This window comes from Odocoileus virginianus, chromosome 9 (genome assembly GCF_023699985.2).
Source record: "Odocoileus virginianus isolate 20LAN1187 ecotype Illinois chromosome 9, Ovbor_1.2, whole genome shotgun sequence".
Taxonomy (NCBI): Eukaryota; Metazoa; Chordata; class Mammalia; order Artiodactyla; family Cervidae; genus Odocoileus; species Odocoileus virginianus.
Window position 1 is genome coordinate 35527565 of NC_069682.1, and position 19002 is coordinate 35546566.

The window sequence follows — 19002 nt, forward strand, 5'->3', positions numbered from 1 at the left end:
AGATCTGCTCTGTTGGCATTTGTGCAACATATGAGACCAAGTGGGGCAGAGGAAAGGTTCCCCCCTCCACTTTTTTAAGACTCTTGCAAATTGAAGAAACATTTTGAATCATTTAAAGAGCACTGTTAGTTTCAAATGCTCATGAAGAGTTTTCTGTTACCAATTATGCACTGGAATACCAAAGCTGAAATGGTTTTAGTGTCTCCTTAAACTTTTCTCCCTGATGGTTAACCAGACATGTGCTGACAGTAAGCTTGGTATCAACTCCAGCCTGAGATGGATGTTGACTAAACTGGGCGCCTGTTACTTCTGCCTCCGAACAGAGTGGCCCAGAGAGGTTAGCTGTCGCCTGTCACTGTGGAGATTTTCCAGTGAAGGAAGGGCCCAGGGCACAGGCGTGAGGAGGGCTGTTGGATCCTTTTCCCCATTGGGGTGGGGAGGGGGTGGTCAACATAACAGAACTCTTGGATGCTGAAACGCATCGTTTGCCATGTATGTGGGTGACCAGTCCTCAGAGCATTCACCTGTGTGATGAGATGTCACAGGACTGTAAACTGCATCCCTCAGCCCCTTGAATGGGGGGATCCTCGTCTCCCCCGTGGCCCTCCAGTATCCCAGGTGCCGACTGGCGGAGAATGCAGGGTAACAACAACCGGTGACACAGGGAATGTGCACATGAGAACCTGGCTCATCTTAGAGCATCTGAAGTGCTCTGGTCTGGGTGCCCCCGCAGTGAGAGGCTTCAGTTCAGGTAGTTAACATGGGGAGTCTTCCCAGGGGGCTTAGGGAGGGTGGAAGCCAGACGGGGAGGGGGAGCCAGTGTGTGGGTGACCAAAGTCACCCCCAGAGGCGCTCGCCTTGGGACCACCTGCCATCTGTGCTCTGGCCGGCCCTGCGGGCATCTTCAGGATGAAGGTGCAGATGCTCTGGCAGGAGGTTAGAAGTTGTGGCCTGGCGGGCAGCTGTCCTAACCCTGCAGGGACCCCAACAGCCTCTCCTGTGAGGACAGAGAAGCCCACGTCTGAGCTGACCTCCATCCCAAGATGGCCCGAAGCAGACTGCCCGGTGTGTCGCATCGCCAGCAGGGATGGCTGGGTGGATCGGGGGACAGGCAGCTGAGTAGGAATAAGGCAGAGACAGGAAGCACCCCACCCTCACCCACCCCTCTGCATGCCTAAGAGGGTTTTTGTAAACAAGGGGGAAATTAGAAAATAAAATTAGCTTGCATGATTTCAGATGGGAATGGATGCCTCCTTGCTTGACGTCTCCCCGACCCCACCCCACCCTGCTTTTTTTAATTCCCACGAAAACCTCAAGTAGAGTTAATAATGTATGAAAATTAGGTACCATGTGTGTACTTTGCTTTGTTATGTTTTTATTAAGCAGCCAGTTGATTTAAAAATAACACAACGCGACAGCTGACATGATGGCAGACGCCTTGGCGTGTATGGCACCATCCTCTTTGAATGTTGTCAGATTTTCCATTACACAAGGACACTTTAAAAAAAGAGGCTTTCAGAATTATCACATAATAGGAAATTATATCAAGTTGCAGTTCAATAAAACAAATTGCCCAACACAAATTCCAATGTTTAAAGATGGCTCGGTCAGTTAGAACTAGTCCGCGGAAGTGGTTTCTATAGATTGTTTAAAAATCCCACCGTAGACTCACTTCTGTCTTCCTGGAGTTTCTCTAGCTATTGGGGTTTGGCCTACTCTTTTTTTTTTTTTTGCCTTCTCTTCTGTCCCCTTCCTGTCGTCTGCCCTCTGGCCTGTTAGGCAGCAGGCGAAGTCGCAGGTCGTGGGCCCAGAGGTTTCCAGGACCTCAGCAGGTGCTCTGCTGCCCCGTGGGCTGGCTTGGGGGCTTCGGGCTGAGGTGGGTGCCCTCTCCCAGGTTTCCGGCTCCATCCTGTCATTTCTTGATGGAGCCCTGCCCATGGTGGAAGGGCTGCAGGCTTCTCTGGTCACTGTGCAGGGATCCGTGGGCTTTCCTGCCCCTCCATGGTGGTGCTGGATGGCTGCCTCCTCTGTGTGCGTGTGCGCGTGTGTGATTGCACCTGACCCTAGGAGGCTCATGCCACAGCGCGTCTTCCTCACTGTCTCGGGTGTGTTAATTAGCCAGCAAAACAGTTGTCCCGCGTCAGTGCATTTGGTGGACCTGCAGGGTGAGAGAGTGGTCAGCAGGCTGGTTTCAATGAGTCGGCACAGTCAGGTCATCTTTCCTGGCGGCAGGAGTTGTTGGACCCAGGAAGGACGGCGAGCTCATGGAGGGAAGGTTCTGGAGCTGTTGAGAGGGACTCATGGGCTGCTGGGTGTGGGGCATTTTGTCTCTTAGCTCCTGTCCTTACTTCCGAGGGGACGTGCCAGCCGTGTCCCCCCTCCGCAGCTTCCTGGGGTTGCCCGCTCGTGCCTCCTGACGTCAGCAGATGTGGACCAGCTTCTGTGGAGCCATCATTACCTCATGGTGTTTTAAAACGTAATTGCAAAGGAGACATTTGATCTCGATGACTTGCACCGTAAGACTTTCTTGGAATCTTTGCGAGGGGTGGGTTGGAACAGAATTTTTCCATCTACTCCACGGTCTATAAAAATCCTAGTAACTGACTTCATGGGGCTTGAGCTTTTCTTTTGTTATTTCCTTCACTCTCTGATTAGATTTTGCTCATGTGCAGGACGGAACAGTCTGACAGAAATAACCAGCATTAAGATATCTCAAGGGCAAGACTGTACCTGGCACCACCCTCGTAAGGACGGCTCAGGGTTGACTGCCCCAGCAGTAGGGCTGACCTCAGAAGCCCCTGTCCAGGTGAGCTTTGGCTCCTAAGGAGTCAGGTTGACAGGACCTCGGCTGGGAGTCTGGAGGCGTGGCACTTTCCCCAGCCTGGCTGTGGCCTTGAGCTTGCTCTCTCGACTGACTCCACCCCTCCATGTTGCTCAAAATCAGTCTGGGAACAAGAAGACCTGCTCCTGACTTCTCAGAATGCTCAGGGTGACAAATTGGTTGTCACCATCTCAGGGGCCATTTGTTTCCCTGATGTGAAGACAGACTTTTAAGGGAGGAAATTAACATTTCAGTTTACCTTCATGGGCCCTTTGAGGAAGGAGGTGCTCCTTTTAGTTGGCTGTTGTCTAAAAATGAAGAAAAGACCTAAAATGGTTTTTGTGAGAATATACAGAAACATTTAGAAGAAGTTGTAATTATTCACACCTTTTTGTGAAATCATGTTGGAAGCAAGTCTGAGACACCGTCTTGCTCCAGGAGGGACCCTTCCATCAGGGGTTCCTGGGTACCTGTTATGTTCAGAAATGTAAAGAAATCACTTTTCTTGGTCCCCTCAGCATGGCTGCTTGCGCCTGTCAGCTGGGTGGTTGGACATTCCCAAGAGGGGCAGGCGGGTGGTGGCAGCAGCAGACACACGTCTCTGTGTCTCCCCCTTTACACCCTCCCAGCCTGGACAGGTGTCCCCAGCCGCAGAGCCACGCCCTCTGCTGAGCTTCTCTGGAAAGAGCAGAATCTCAAGGTGGCTGGAATTCTGACTGCGTGGACCAGGTGTGAGTCTGGAAGCGGCTGGTGTTTGCAACAGCCTGGAGGTGCTCCTTCATTTTGTGTTTTATGTCACCGCCCACTGGATCGTTCCACAGACTGAAAGGATCCACCTTTAAAGATGCTTCAGCAGCGAGTGGTGGACTGCCCACCACCATGGCCATCTCCATCTCTGGTGATTCGGAGCTCCCTCGTGTCCCAGCCCCTCAACCAGCTGGCAGAGGTCTCCACCTCTGTCTTGGGTGATGGTTACCCCAGCAGCACCTTGTCCCACCTCTGATCCCAGCCGGGGGATGTCCTGAGTCCTGGCCGTGCCTTGCCCTCCTTCTCTCGGCTTCTCCTAGCTCAGCCCTGACTTCCCTTGGCCTCTCGCTCCTCAGCCTCATCCTCCACAGCCCTTGACCTTCTGGTTCAGTTGCCGCATGCCCGGGGGGGCCTGCACCACCTGCACCCTTCCCTATAAATGTCCTGTGGTGAAGATGAATACAGAGGCCAGTGCTGCCCGGGGTGGGCACACCTTCCCCTCCCTCCACCAGGGACTCCTGCCCCACCCTCAGCTCTTCTTCCATTCAGCCTTCCCCGAACTTGAGGGCCTGTACCCCACCAGCCCACCACACACTGGCCACCCTGTGTTCCCTGGTGCTGACTACCTCTGGGGCTGCCCCTTGCTTGTGGCTGCCCCGTTTACTAGTGGACAGGCTGGAGCCACACTGGCCTCCCTCACCCTGGCCCACCTCTCCTACTGCCGCTGATAAGCCTGCAGGCCTCTCCTGAGGTCAATACCAGTGACCTTGAAGCACTCCTCCAGTTCCTCGTTGCTCTGGAGGCTTCCTCATCCTTCTTCCTCTTAGCTGAGTATCCAGTTCACTCACCTTAGGTTTGGTCCTTCCGATTCTTCAGCCACAGGTAGAAACATCCAGTCACACTGAGGTCCTGCAGTGGCTTTTTGCTAAACCACTAAGGAGCAGGATCCAGGTCAGGGCTGGTTTTGGTTTCATTTGTCGAAAGGAAATGGCCCCAAGGTCCCTGTGTGTCTCCATCCGCTGAGGCTGAGTGCAAAAGAGGGCAGCCGCTTGGGCTGCCTTGAGCTTTGGGCAGGATGCTGGTGTCACCAGTGCTGTTAGCTTCTCCACCTCACAACGGGGTGGTAATAGTTCCTTTCGTGCACACCCAGGGCTGAGAATAGGACCAGGCTAGAGTAGGGGTTGCCAGTTATTTGTGTAGTGGACATTCAGCCCAGAAAGCCAGGGCTATGTCTGGTTCTCCCCTATGTTCCTGGCACCTTGGACAGGGCATGACTTGTAGCCAGTGCTCATAAACTTCTGAACTGAAGCTTCTAGATTAAACAAGAAAGGCCACCTGACTCTCTGGAGAGAATGTGGAGTTTGGTGTCTAGAGGCCTGGGGTGTGGTTCCATGTCTGCCTCTTGCATCCTGTGGACGACCCCTGAGCAAGCCTCACCACCTGAAGGTCCATTTCTCCTTTACTTCAACAGGTGTGTGATGAGATGTTTTGCTGTCAGCTCATCATGCTCCAGACGTGGAACTTATTGATCCCTGCCCCCTCTCCAAGAGGATGGCTGATTCCTCTGGCTTGGCCCTGCCCCTCCCCAGGGCTTCTATATCCCCCAGATGCCCCCTCCTCATTCTGAGAACTGCCTGCATTCTGAGAAGTCTCATGCACTTGTGTTTATTTGAAAGCAAAATGGTCCTCTGAAGCCGTCTGGAGCTCGCTTAGGTCCTCTTGACTGTGGCTCAGGCCCGTATGACAGCAGGCTCAGGGCCACTTCTGAGTAGAGGGAAGAGGAGGGACTGGATGGTGACTGTAGCTCAGGCCACCAGTGTGGTTTCTCCGGGGGATGCGGATAAGGACACAGCTGTTAGTGGGCTGTTCAGAGCAGTCGGGGTCAGTCGGGCAGAGGTACAAAGCCAGGAGCCTACCAGGGGGCTACATCTACCCCAGTGACTTTACCTTTACCAGATGCATGCTTGAAAACAGAATGTGACTGCCCCGGTAGAGCTTAGGGAGCTTGTCCTCTGTGGTGTGGCCGCAGTCCCCACCCTGCCCTGCTGTCTCATATGTGGTCACTTCACTCATTCTCTTGCCTGGTGCCTTGGGTCATGATCACGTTTGCGGGTCCTGTGATGGAGCACTGTGACCTTTGTGTTCAACCAGCTTATTTGTATGTTAGGCACTTAGAGCATGATCATCTTTTTTTTTTTTGTTGATGTTAAAATTAACTTTTTATTTTATTTATTTATTTTTTTAATTTTTATTAGTTGAAGGCTAATTACTTTACATCATTACAGTAGTTTTTGTTATACATTGACATGAATCAGCCAGAGCATGATCATCTTGATTAAAAAGAAAGCTCTTTCTTTTCTCAGTGGATTTAAGTGTGAGTCATGGAGGTTTGGGTCTAGATAGTCCAATCCTCTGTTCTTTGCCACCCCCGCCCCAACGCTCCACCACCCCCGCCACCTTCAGAGATGTGGCGTGAGAGGAATGGGCTGACCTCGGGACGGTTACCTGGCCCTTGGGGGTGTCTTGGCCTGGAACTGCCTTTGGAAGGTTTGGGTTTCACTTTGAGACACTAGAGCCTGTATGGTTTGCAGACTGTCTGCTTTGCAAAATGGACCCTTTCAGATGATTTAGAAAACAACAACAAGCAAACAGGGCTTCCCTGGTGGTCCAGTGGTTAAGAATCCACCTGCCAATGCAAGGGACACAGGTTTCATCCCTGGTTTGAGAAGATCCCACATGCCATGGGGCAACTAAGCCAATGCACCGCAACTACTGAGGCTGTGAGCTGCAACTGCTGAAGCGTGCGTGCCTGGAGCGTGTGCTCTGCAGCAAGAGAAGCGACTGCACACAGCCAAGAGTCGCCCCCCTCACCTCAACCAGAGAAAGCCCACAACGGAAATGAAGATCCAGCGCAGCCAAAAATAAAATAAAAAATCTTTAAAAATGAAAAAATGAAAAGCAAAAGTCCTCCATCGCGGGTGTTGTAGGTTGTGTCCCCACAGGCCTGTCGTGGTTTATGTTTTCCTTGACATTTGTGTCCTCATTAACTTGAAAGCCATGACGTGCTACAGGAGTCTGTATGTAGCTCCCCTTTTCTTCTTTTTCTTTCTCATTTGTTTCCTCAAAAAAAAAAAAAAAAAACCCCACCGCTTTCTTGCCTTGAGATGTAAATTCCACATTCTGGCTGCATTGAATTCCAAGTTTTTCTGAGAAAAGGCTTAAATTTATTAGGTTAGTTCACAATGTTCTCGCAGAGAACTTTTACTCTGAGGCATGGAGCCATGTGTGGTCGGGGTTGTTTTAAGATAAATAATGAAAGAGTCAGCATCACATCCTTTACAGAAAGTCGGGCTGTGCCTGTTGCTGCAGTAATTGTCACACGTGATCCACAAGCTTGGTCCAGGGCAGTGGGCACAGGGCTGGGGTGGAAGTTCACGCGGATGCTCCCGCAGTTTTGGTTGGCGTCGATGGCACCCCTGGGTCAGTGCAGAATGGGATGGGCAGTGTGGGGACCTGAGGACCCTTAGGAATCCTGCTTTTACTGGGAATTGTTCCCTGTCATCTGGCCAGGATCTGGTTTCTCTGCAGTGTTAAAGAGTGGGAGGCAGATAACAGGATCACAAACAAGCCTTTGTGTGTAATGGACTCTCAGCATCTCAGAGCCTTGGTCTGCTTGTGTCACTGGAGATGGCCACATTGTTCTGTATTTACCTCTAAAGAGGGGAACCAAAACCAAGAGGTCCTCTTTGGGGAATAAAAATCATGCTTTCTCAGAGGCTAGCTTGGAACATATTTACGGTTATATAGGTATGTATAAGTATCCATCTGCCTGCAGACATGTACATGTAGAACACACACATATCAGCATGCATACAGACACTGATGTGAATATAAAGTGCTGACAGCAGCTTATCATAGTTCACTGCCGAATGTTGATTTCTAGATGTTTGGATTCCATAACCTAAGGACATGAAAAATAGGAAGGGGGTCCTGTATGGATTGCCAACATCATGTTTTCTAAGGTTGTTAAACATTTTTTTGGTGGTGGATGGTAACTAGACTTACTGTGATGATCTTTTTGCACTAAATACAAGTACAGAATCCCGTTGTACACCTGAAACTGATATAATGTTATATGTCAATTATGTCTCAGTAAAAATTATTTTAGTTGTAAGATACATGCAACATAAAATTTAACATCCTGCCCATTTTAAAATGTATAGTTCAGTATGGTTATATACTTTCATGTTGTACATCCAAGATCATTTTACAAGAAAAAGAGCAAGACAGATGGGCCCCATTTCCTGTCCTAATCATTTCGTAGAGGAAAGAGCGCCAAAAGGGAAACAAGGAAGGACGGGTGGCATCTTGTGTGTGTGTGCGTGTGTGCACACGCCTAGTCACTCAGTTATGTTTGACTTTTTCTGACCCTCTGGACTGTAGCCCACCAGGCTCCCTCTGTCCATGGAATTTTCCAGGCAAGAACACTGGAATGGGTTGCCTTTTCCCTCTCCAGGGGATTTTCCTGACCCAGGGATCAAACCCATGTCTCCTTCATTGGCAGGCAGATTCTTTACACATTGAGCCTCTGGGGAAAGCCCAGCTGGCATCTTGATGAAGGATGTTCCTCCCACATCTGTGATAGAAAAGCACAGAGAAAAAAATAATCATTTATGGAAACATAATAGTGCAGAGAGACAGAGGGCAAGGAGCTCTGTGTATCCTCTACTCAGATGTGTAAAATGCTGTCCTTCTTATTTTGCCATTACACCTAAAACTAATATAATGTTGTCTGCCAGTTATATCTTAATTAAAAAAAAAACTTACTTTGTGTCTTCTCTGCCTAAAACCATCCTGCTCACAGCATCTGTCTGTGATCTGTTTGTTACCAGGCCATGGCAGGTCATAGAGCTCAGGCTGGAGGAGCTCAGGATGGCTTCTAAGCACACAGTTCAGCAGTGGTATTTCTTCATAGTCAGACTTTGCTGACGAAGGAAGCCATGTGTTCATTTATGTCCTGGCACGAATCTTATCATCTCTGGTCTGAGTTCTAGTAGCAGGCATTCATGTCTGGCAGTGGTCAGCAGCCCTGTTCTAGAGCTGGTTTTGTTTTTAGAGAAGTTAAGCCAACAGTTACAGTTGGAGCCCATATGTATTCATTCTACTGTGATACCATGCTCTACTCTTTCTCCCTGAAGTTAGCTAGTGAACTGACTTTGCTTTGTACTCTCCAAGCCCTTCTTACATCTGCCTGTTAGCAACACGTAGTGTTTTGTGAAAATGAAATCCTGCCATTAAGGCTTCTGAAACTGACATTGGTTTGTATTGACTATAAACTGGGTTTAAAGACTTATCCATGTTGATCCGTGTCCATCTGCTCTAGAGGATCACTCTGTGTGACTGTGCCACATTCTGGTGATCAATCCTCCTATCGGTGGACATCTGGGTAGTTTCTAGGTTCTTGCTAATACATTAATACCACAGTGCACATGCCAGGGAGCCTTTCCTGCACACGTGAGAGGGAGTTTATCCCAGGGAGCTTTCTGGGAAGAGAGTCACCAGGTCAAAGGGGAAGAGAAGCCTTTGTTCACAAAATTGAATTCCCTGCTTGACCAACACAGCTGTTTAGTGCAGTTGTTCAGGCACCTGGAGTGGGAGTAGGGGGAGAAAGTCAGCCAGTAATAAATTTGGTTTTCTGGACCAAATTGAAAGCTTCTGATTGTTGATCTGTCTAAAGGTTTAGCTCAGAGTCTAAGAATAGAAAAGCATGGATCTGGCAGTTGCTTACAGTGACTTTTCTTCATGTCTCTGGGCTTGGGGCAGAGACCAGTGGGGAGCAGCCAGCTCTTCAGGTTCCCCCTTTTCCACGTGAACAGGAAAATGTTTGCAGGTTTGGCCTGGGAGGCCCATGAACCTGGGTGTTGCTGTCTGTCAGGCTTTGTCACAGATGGCTCTTCTGGTCCAAGAAAATCCTCTGGCCACAACTTGGTCCATCTCCTCAGATGAGTTTCTCAGCACGCCTTTCTTAAGTGCTGGGCATTGCTCAAGAGTTTCAGCGGATCTGTCTTCCCACCATCTGGTTGTGGTCTCTGAACCAGCTGGGGAGGCACCCAGAAGGGCATAAGTGGCCTCAGGTGGCCTCAGATGGCCTGGGGGACATGTGCAAGGGCCCCGTGGCAGCATCTCCAGATAGCCGCCATGCAGCCACTGTGAACACCAGGGCCTAGACCACGGATGAGTCTCAGGACAAACTGAGAGCCAAGGGGATGTCTACTGTGGTTTGTGTCACAGCTTCTCTTACCTTCAGCAAATACGGGAGTGAGCTTATCTGAAGAGCTTATCACTCTTTAGAAAACAGTGAACAGGAAGACAACCTGGCTGTGAGAAAAAGCTATAGAGCCATGAAAGAAAAAAATAGCTAAACTATAAACTAGACTAAAAGGCTTTTCTGCTCAGCCTGTCAGAGCAGCCTATGAGTGGACCCTTCCCACACACCCCGGGACAGTCTGAGCTGTGGGGAGGGTCTGACAGAGATCACACGTCTGATGCATCTGGTGTCGGATGGATGGACACTGGGTATGGGATCTGGCGTGTCAGAGCCAATGTGATACCCCACATTATCGACAAAAATCGTTGTCCGTGGTCGCTGCCTGTGAGGTCATTGGTGTTTTGAACATACAGGCATGAGTTTACACTTGTAAAATAATTCTTTCTTTCTTTCTTTTTTTAATAACCAGCTGTCAAAGCTTGAAAAGCAGCAGCAGAGGAAAGAAAAAACCAGAGCCAAAGGGCCTTCCGAGTCAAGCAAGGAGAGAAGCGCTCCCCGCAAGGAAGACCGCAGCGCCAGCAGCGGGGCCGAGGGGGACGTGTCCTCAGAGCGGGAGCCGTAGGTGGGCTGGACGCAGGTAGGGTGGCCTCCTCGGGCTGCATGGTCTTCTTATGTGGGGGCACCAGTCAGGGATGGAGGATGGGACGGCTTATGGCAGTGTTTTATGGATGTTCGCTTGTGGTCGCCTGAAATCCTGCTGCCCTCCAGGGTGGAGAGAAGAGCTGAGATGCACCTACATCAGCTGACCGCTGTGGGTGTTAATGCTACTAGAGTGTTCCAGACTCAAGCTCCCACTTCTACACTTTCCTCTTGGAAGCTGAGTATGTGGTGGAGTTGCATCTGGCACCCTGTGCAGCCTCTCACCTGTTGTCCTTCACTGCACCCTCCTGGTGCTGCCCACTCATGTTCCAGGGGGTTCCCTGTAGCTTTGGGTCCAACTCCCTGCCTAAAGGTCATGGGCTCGTTGTCCCCACTGCCTGATGGCCCTTGGCTCAGGTTGAGGGGCAGGACCTTGAGGGGCCTGTGGAAATGGGGTGAAGGGGGCAAGGGCATGGAGCTGCCCAGCTGAGAGGGGAGCAGGTGTGCGTGTTGAGGTGGCCTGGACAGGGGGGCATGGGCAGAGGCTGGAGAGTGGGCTCATAGGCTGCTATCCGGATGCTTGTCTGAGGCAGGGGCCCAGAACAGTCCAGGTCATGGTGAGTCTGGTGGACACCTCTGAGCTCCCTGGGTTTTGTTCTGGGGTCCCGGGGAAGCTCTGAGAGCTGTCAAGAGCACAAGTGACACAGTCAGGTCCCATTTTAGAAAGGTGACCCCAACAGCCCTCGGGAGCGGGCTGGAGGTGACAGGCCAGTGGTGAGGCAGCTGCAGAATGCACGTGATCAAGGTTTGGAGCCTTCGGCCTGTAAACTGTGGTTCAGATCAAGTCCGCCTGTGGGTTTGCCCTGGAGATGCCACATGGTAAGAGAACATCTGAGGCATGGCTTCTGCCTCTGGAGTGGGGTGCCTGGGGGTCTGCCTGTGGCATGTCTGTTAGGATGCCCGCTGCCAGCACAGAGAGAGTGAGCTGAGCCTGCAGGTATGGCCAGGCGCAGTGGAGCCAGTTCACAGACAGGCGGGACAGGGATCTCCGAAGAGGTGGGGTTGCTAAGCCATGTTGTGAGGGGGCCATGCGGGATGGTCAGTCCTGTAGGTCCTGTTGACTTGGCCCAGGCTCCGTGTTTTGTCAGAGTGTCACTATGGGGAGGTGACAGCCATGTCCACTGATCTGGGCTCACGTGTGTCACACACTCACGTGAACGTGAAGCCAGAGTTGGAGGGGAGTCCCTTCATGCTCGACCTCATTTGTCATCATCACAAACCCCACCTTGTTCTGGATCTTGATGCTCTGACCTAAAGCCCCTGGTTTTTATTCATGAACTGAAACAGTTGGTATGAGTTTTGTTGTTGTTCAGTCACTCAGTCGTGTCCGACTCTTTGTGATCCCCATGGACTGCAGCATGCCAGGCTTCCCTGTCCTTCACCATCTCCTGGAGCTTGCTCAAACGCATGTCCATTGAGTTGGTGATGCCATTCAACCATCTCATCCTCTGTCGTCCCCTTCTCCTGCCTTCACTGTTTCCCAGCATCAGGATCTTCTCCAGTGAGTCAGTTCTTCACATCAGGTGGCCAAAGTATTGGAGCTTCAGTTTCAGCATCAGTCCTTCCAGTGAATATTCAGAGTTGATTTCCTTTAGGATTGATTGGTTTGATCTCTTGCAGTCCAAGGGACTCTCAAGAGTCTTCTCCAACACCACAGTTCAAAAGCACCAGTTCTTCAGCACTCAGTCTTCTTTATGGTACTGTCATATCCATACATGACCACTGGAAAAACCATAGCTTTGACTATACAGACTTTGTTGGCAGAGTAACGTCTCTGCTTTTTAATATGCTGTCTAGGTTTGTCATAGCTTTTCTTCTCTAAAAGACGCATAGCAAGGAGGAAGTGTTTTTTAATTTCATGGCTGCAGACACCATCTGCAGTGATTTTGAAGCCCAAGAAAATAAAATCTAGACACTGTTTCCATATTTTCCCCTTCTATTTGCCATGAAGTGATGGGACCGGATGCTGTGATCTTTGTTTTTTGAATGCTGAGTTTTAAGCCAGCTTTTTCACTGTCCTCAGAAGGGGGTCTTCTGAACCTGAAATTTGGTATATAAGTAATGTTCGATATTTATGAACACACCATAACCTTTTATGTAGCATATATGTGTAAAACTTCCATTCCCACCTCTTCCAAGACCTGATGAGGACTTGATCATCATTGATACAGTCAGTTTTGTTGTTATAACACCGCTACCGCCTGTGACTTACAATCCATCCAGAAATCCTAAGTCCGGGGGTGACAGGCCACATAAAGGCAATGTGCAGGGCGGCTCTTGAAGTTAGTTTTCTGATTATGCTAAGTAAGTGGGTCCAGCTGTGACTCAGAACTTCATCAGGGTTTACCTGCATCCTACCAGTTTCCGTGTGACAGTGAGTAAGTTATGTCTTTTCTGCTTCCTTGGTTTTTCTTCTGTGAACTAAGTGAGTGGAGTTCAGCAGTGCTGGGAAAGGTGGGTAGGCACGAGCCACCATGCCCAGTGGACAGGGTGGATGGGGACCCCGTGTGGACGAGACTGCTGTGCAGGGTGCCTCCAGGTCCCCTCGGCAAGACGTGGCCACCAAGACGTGGCAGAGGTGCTGAGGGGCGGTCTTGCCTGCCCTGGGAGGGTGCGAAGGAACTGCATTGGGTCCCCTGGGCCGACCGTGGGTCTCAGTGGAGGGGAGGTGAGCCCCAGAGGCTGAGTGGTCAGCTGTGTCCAGGCAGCCACGGGTCTCACGGCCTCAGCCGTGACAAGCACTGACAGGCCTTGCAGGTCTCGGCTGTGACTTCGTCAGGTGTCTGGGTGAGCCTCGAGGGGTCTGTGGTGCTAGAGACCGAGGTGTGGCCAGGTTGGCCAGGGTCCCTGGGGACTGCATGTGGGGCCCAGGTGCTGGCACCATAGGAGACAGGCTCACTGAGCCTTCAGGATCCAGCTGCTGCTGCTCATGGGATGGAGGCTCTTGAGGCAGTGTAGACGGGTCCATGAAGATGTTGAAGCTACATTTATATGAGTATAACTGCAGCTGCTGGGTTTTGGACCAGGAGCCTGAAGTGAAACCTTCTTTCCTGACCGTTTAAGATGGGGTCCAGCTGCAGTTATTCACACTGGAGATGGCGGCAGAGACCCTGTGGCTGGTGCAGGTGTGAATTGAGAGGGGGTCATCCTCTGAGACACCCACACCAGGTGAAGACCAGGGGGCGCTTCCAGATTTGTAGGCCCTACAGGGGTCTCCACCGGTGTATTGGGGGTTTGCTGCCTGCGGACCTGTGCTGCCCCTTCTGCTGAAATGTGTCATCCCAGCCGCTCCTCCCAGAACTACCACCAGTGTCCAGAAGTCTGTAAGAGCTGACTGGTGGTGACAGATGGAAGGTGACCTTGCCATCTAGCTTGCTCTACAGGAAAACAGTCCCCCCACCTCCCCACAATGAGGGCAGCTGTGGTTTTCATTTGATGTGGGTTTCATTTACTTTTCTTTAAAAACAAGTGCCCTCAGGAGTATCACAGGCCTGAAGGGGAGCAGCTCTGAATTTCCGAGGCTTGAGAGAGAAAGAAAAGGCAAGAGAAGATGGGGTGAGAGGCTGCAGGATCTTGGGCAAGTGTTTCTTTGAAAATGAACCCCAACCCCCTTGGTTCAGAGGACACTCCCAGGGTGTCACCACCTCTGTCATACAGCAGATGTTCCTTATCCTACCTAATGGACATGAAACTGCTAAAATCAGCTCCTCTTTTGTCCTCCATCTCATTTCTCAGGCTTCTCACCGTGCTGGGAGGATCCAGGGTTTCCTGTGAGGCCACAGTTCACTTACCCTCTTTCTGGCCCATGGCTAAAGGTATCAGGGCTACTGCCCATGAAAAAGAGTGTGGTTTCCACTTGGGACCACAGGTTGCAGTGTTCCCTCATTTGAGCATCAACCTAGCTGCCACTGGGAGGGTGTGAGAGAGGCACTCCTGGCCAGCACCCGCATTTCTGTCCTGAGGTTTCTGCCCTCGAAACCAAACAAGGAAAATGTTTTGGATGCTGCCATCCGTGTGCTTTTCCAACTTAACCTTTGCATAGTGAGACGAGTCCTGGCAGAGCACATTTCTTTCTTTTTTTTAATTTTTTTTTCCATTTATTTTTATTAGTTGGAAGCTAATTACTTTATATCATTACAGTAGTTTTTGTCATACATTGAAATGAATTAGCCATGGATTTACATGTATTCCCCATTCTGGTCCCCCCTCCCACCTCCCTCTCCACCCGATCCCTCTGGGTCTTCCCAGTGCACCAGGCCCGAGCACTTGATGCGCTAGAGCAGGTGTGTGTGTGTGTGTGTGTGTGTGTGTGTGTGTGTGTGTGTGTGTATGCTCTGTAGAAGGCTATCTTGTCACTTTTTGCTGCTGTTTCCCTGGTGAAGGTGGGGTCTCTCATTCCTGAACTTTACTGTGCTTCCCTGTGTCAGCATTCTTGTTACTTTTTCCTTCCCTATGCTGTTGTTTCATGGTATAAGACACTCTGTGCCTGTGATAGTGTTTTTTATTTTTTTTTAAACTTTAAACAACCTTTTCCCAGTGGTTTCCCTGGAGTTTGCAGTACACATTTTTCACTAATCTGAGCCCATCCTCAAACAGCCTGGCCACCTTACTTGTGCAGGTGCCTCACAGCAGCAGCTCCCAGACCCTAGCGATACTGTGTCACTCATGTCGCCTTCCATGTGTTCCACAGCCCAGTGCATTACCTATTATTATGTTATAAATACTTTTTTTTAGATGAACCAAGAATAAGCAAAAGAACAGATCTGGGGACTTCCCTGGTAGCCCACTGGGTAGGGCTCTGTGCTTCCACTGCAGAGGGCATGGGCTCCATCCCTGGTCAGGGGATATGCTTTTCATTATGTGAATCCAAGTTTCTGACCTGTGTCATGTTCCTTCTGCCTGAGAACTTCCTTGAGTGTTTCTTGTGGATCAAACCAAGCCTTTGTTTCCCTTTCACTTTTGAAGGATAGTTTTGTTGGTATAGAATTCTAGGTTGGTGGTGGTTTTCTTGCTTGGACATTTTAGATCTCTCATTCCACTCTCTCCTTGCTGGCTCAGTCTCTCCTGAGAAGTCCTGTGTAACTCAGCATCTTGTTCTGCTGCGGGTACCGTGTGCCTCTCCTCCCACTCCGCCCACAGCTTCTTTCAATATTTTCTCTTCATTTTTTGCAGTTTGCTTGTGACCTGCTCCAGTGTGGTTCTTGATGGATATGCTCTGAGCTTCCTGGGTCTGTGATTTGGTGTCTGGGCTGTTCTTGGCCATCATTACTTCTCTGCTCTTTCCACCTTGTCCTCCTGGAATCTGGTTTTGTGTATGTTACCCCTTGTGCAGTTTCCCCAAGGTTCCTGGACAGTCAGTTCCTTTCCCCCCACTCCTTTCTCTCTCTGTTGGCAGTTCAGTTTGGAAGTCTATGTTGACCTTCTTCAAGCCCACCGACTTCTCCTGGGGCTGATGAGCCCACGGGAAGCTCTCTCCCTTTCCTTTTGATCCTTTCTGGAGCTTCTGTCTCTCTGCATACATTACCCGTCTTTTCTCAAGAGTTGTCTACTCTTCCCAGTAGAGCCCTTAACATATTAATTGTAGTAACTTTTCCTTGTCTGACAATTCCAGCATCTTGTTTTAAATATTTAAGCCTCATTCTGATGATTGCTTTGGGTTTCCTGAACTTCTGGAATCTATAAATGCATGTCTTTCAATACATCTGGGAAATTTTAAGGAGTGTTTCTTCCAGCGTTATTTTCTGCCCTGTTTTCTCTCCTCTTGTTGGGAGGAGGTTATTGGTCCCAAACCACAAGTGTTGTTCTGGCCTTTGTTATACAGGATGCAGATATTATACAGGAGCAGGCATATTATGTCACTTTACTGGCAGGGGGGTTGGATTTACTTCCTACCCAGGCTTGCACCTTAGTTGCCTTATTTATTAGAAACAGATCGGCAAGACTGACCATAATAATTGATTCTGTTTATTGTTCAAGTACAGAGCTAAGCTTGCTGATAACCTGGAGTGTGCTAATACAGTAGACACTACTTGCCTGTGCATATTTAAATGTAAGTTAATTAAAATTAAATATAAGTTTAATTTCCTTAGTCACAGTAGCCACATTTCAAGTGCACAGTGGCTACATGCAGCTGGTGCTGCCACATTGCACAGAACAGATAGACAACAGTCTGTCACTGCAAAAAGTTCTTTTGGGTGGCACTAGCTTAGAGGGATCAAAGTAAGGTTTTGAGACCGTCATCTGAGCCACTGTGGGTGTGGTTAAATATGAACAAGTATGCATTAGAAATACATGGGGCAGAATTTAAAGCAAAAAATAAAAACTAACTGCTGTCAGAGTTTGTTCCTTCCATGATCAAATGACATCAGTTTTATTTTTTCCCCTGCTTGCCTTATTAGTTCACACTAAGCTTTCCTTTCTCAGTTAGAAATGACACCATTGTCCCTATGTTCTCAGTGCCAAGCCAGGACCCACAGAACTCGTGCACAGGAAGAGTGTCTGCCCTGAGAGCATGCCACAGGCCTTACTGGGGTCCCTAACATGCTAGACGGGCTGCATGAATCCTTCATTGATAACACTGACTTCCCAGTAGCTTATGTTTTTCATGGAGCAGCCTGCTTTTTCTGTGTCAATGAGCTCATGTTAGTTTCCAGCCATGACCAGAACTAAATAAAAATAAGTGAAACTAGGTTCTTTTGACAGTGGTTTGGAGAGCAGGTCTGTGGTGTATATGTTCTGACTCTGGCACTCACATCTTCTGGTTGTTCAAAAGGCTTGAAACCAGAAACAGATCAGCTGGAAGTCAGCATCTTTGAGAGACTCAGGGTTCATACAGGCTGTTGATGGATCCCTTGTTCCTGATCCTGGACTCTCTCCCACTCCCCCCACCCCCAACGTTTGAAGGCAGTGAAGGAGAACCACCCCAGCAGCTTTCTTTCATAAGGTCATGAAATAGTGGTGCCAAGTTATTAGACACTTCTTAATGCTCTTATGTTTTCTCTAAGCAGATAATTCTATGGCTTTCTAAGTTTACAAAGTTAGAGACATACTGTAGATATAATGTGACCTGTGTTTACCATCAAGCAGAATAGCATGAGCATTTTCTGTATTGTTTATTCTTGTGTAATAAACCTTATCATTTTCATCTGCACATTGGATGCTTGAAGCATAAATTTATTATCACAGTTAATTAAAATATAGAATATTTAATGGTAGTAAGTGTAAAAGAATAATGTATTCAAACAGTATCCCAAAGCTCATTTTAAGTTCAAAAACAAAGGTTTTAATCTATTCCGGGAAGGTGGAGTTCCCCAAAGATGGGACATGGAAACTAGTTTCAGGATTTTAGTTACTAGTATTGCAGGTGAGAAAAGAGGTATTGAAAGGCCCAGGCTCTTAAGTTTGGGTTAATATCTTGATTGAAATATAGGAGCAAGTAGGTTACTTTTCTTGACTGTAAAATGGAAGTATTATGGTCTCTGGAAATTAAGTTATGTATTACCTTTGTGATTTTTCAGATATCGGTTACAATGTAGTACAGAACTGTGGCAGGTGGATTTCAGAGCATGAGGGTTGACCTGGAGGAAATTTTGATTCCTCATGTGTGTCCAGATAGACCTATAAAGAACCTGGACAAACTTCAGTTCAAACAAGTCTTTCCTTTGTGAGCCTGTGAACTTCATTGTCAAGCTGGGCTCTGGAATGGAAGGCTGATAATTCCATTGAGACATCTGCTCATAATATGGCCCTTTCCTAAGAGTGTGACCTGTGTTGAGTACATCTGTTGGAAGCATGTTCACAGATGTGGCATCTCCATGTATAAGCTACTGTACTTTTGCTTTTACTGCAGTTCATCCAATTAATTTAGATCTGAGGGATAGAAACTGCTCTCTTAAGTCTGGGATTTAGTTAAACTTGGATGGCAAATCAAGAAGCAACAGTTAGAACTGGACATGGAACAACAGACTGGTTCCAAATCGGGAAAGGAGTATGTCAAGGCTTTATATTGTCACCCTGCGTATTTTGCTTATATGCAGAGTACATCATAAGAAACGCTGGGCTGGAGAAACACAAGCTGGAATCAAGAGTACTGGGAGAAATATCAATAACCTCAGATACACTGATGACACCACCCTTATGGCAGAAGGTGAAGAACTAAAGAGCCTCTTGATGAAAGTGAAACAGGAAAGTGAAAAAGTTGGCTTAAAGATCAACATTCAGAAAACTAAGATCATGGCATCTGGTCCCATCACTTCATGGGGAGTAGATGGGGAAGCAGTGGCTGACTTTATTTTTCTGGGCTCCAAGATCACTGCAGATGGTGATTGCAGCCATGAAATTAAAAGACTCTTACTCTTTGGAAGGAAAGTTATGACCCACGTAGACAGCATATTAAAAAGCAGAGACATTACTGTGTCAACAAAGGTCAAGGCTATGGTTTTTCCAGTAGTCATGTATGGATGTGAGA

General features: G+C 48.7%; 1 protein-coding gene and 1 long non-coding RNA gene across 3 annotated transcripts in view; one reads left to right on the top strand and one right to left on the bottom strand.

The window, feature by feature from the left end:
* DTD1 (D-aminoacyl-tRNA deacylase 1) overlaps positions 1–19002 on the top strand; it is a 210364-nt gene that overhangs the window by 57127 nt on the left and 134235 nt on the right. For both annotated transcript variants that reach the window (XM_070472208.1, XM_020878656.2), the window contains exon 5: positions 10306–10473. In XM_070472208.1, coding sequence (XP_070328309.1) covers positions 10306–10458 — 153 coding nt within the window. In that variant the 3' untranslated portion in view covers positions 10459–10473. The remainder of the gene's footprint in view (positions 1–10305; positions 10474–19002) is intronic.
* LOC139036635 (uncharacterized) lies at positions 1354–4614 on the bottom strand. Its single transcript, XR_011489457.1, has 2 exons — positions 4417–4614; positions 1354–2158 (listed from the first exon to the last, which is right to left on the bottom strand). It is a non-coding gene; the product is annotated as an uncharacterized lncRNA (long non-coding RNA).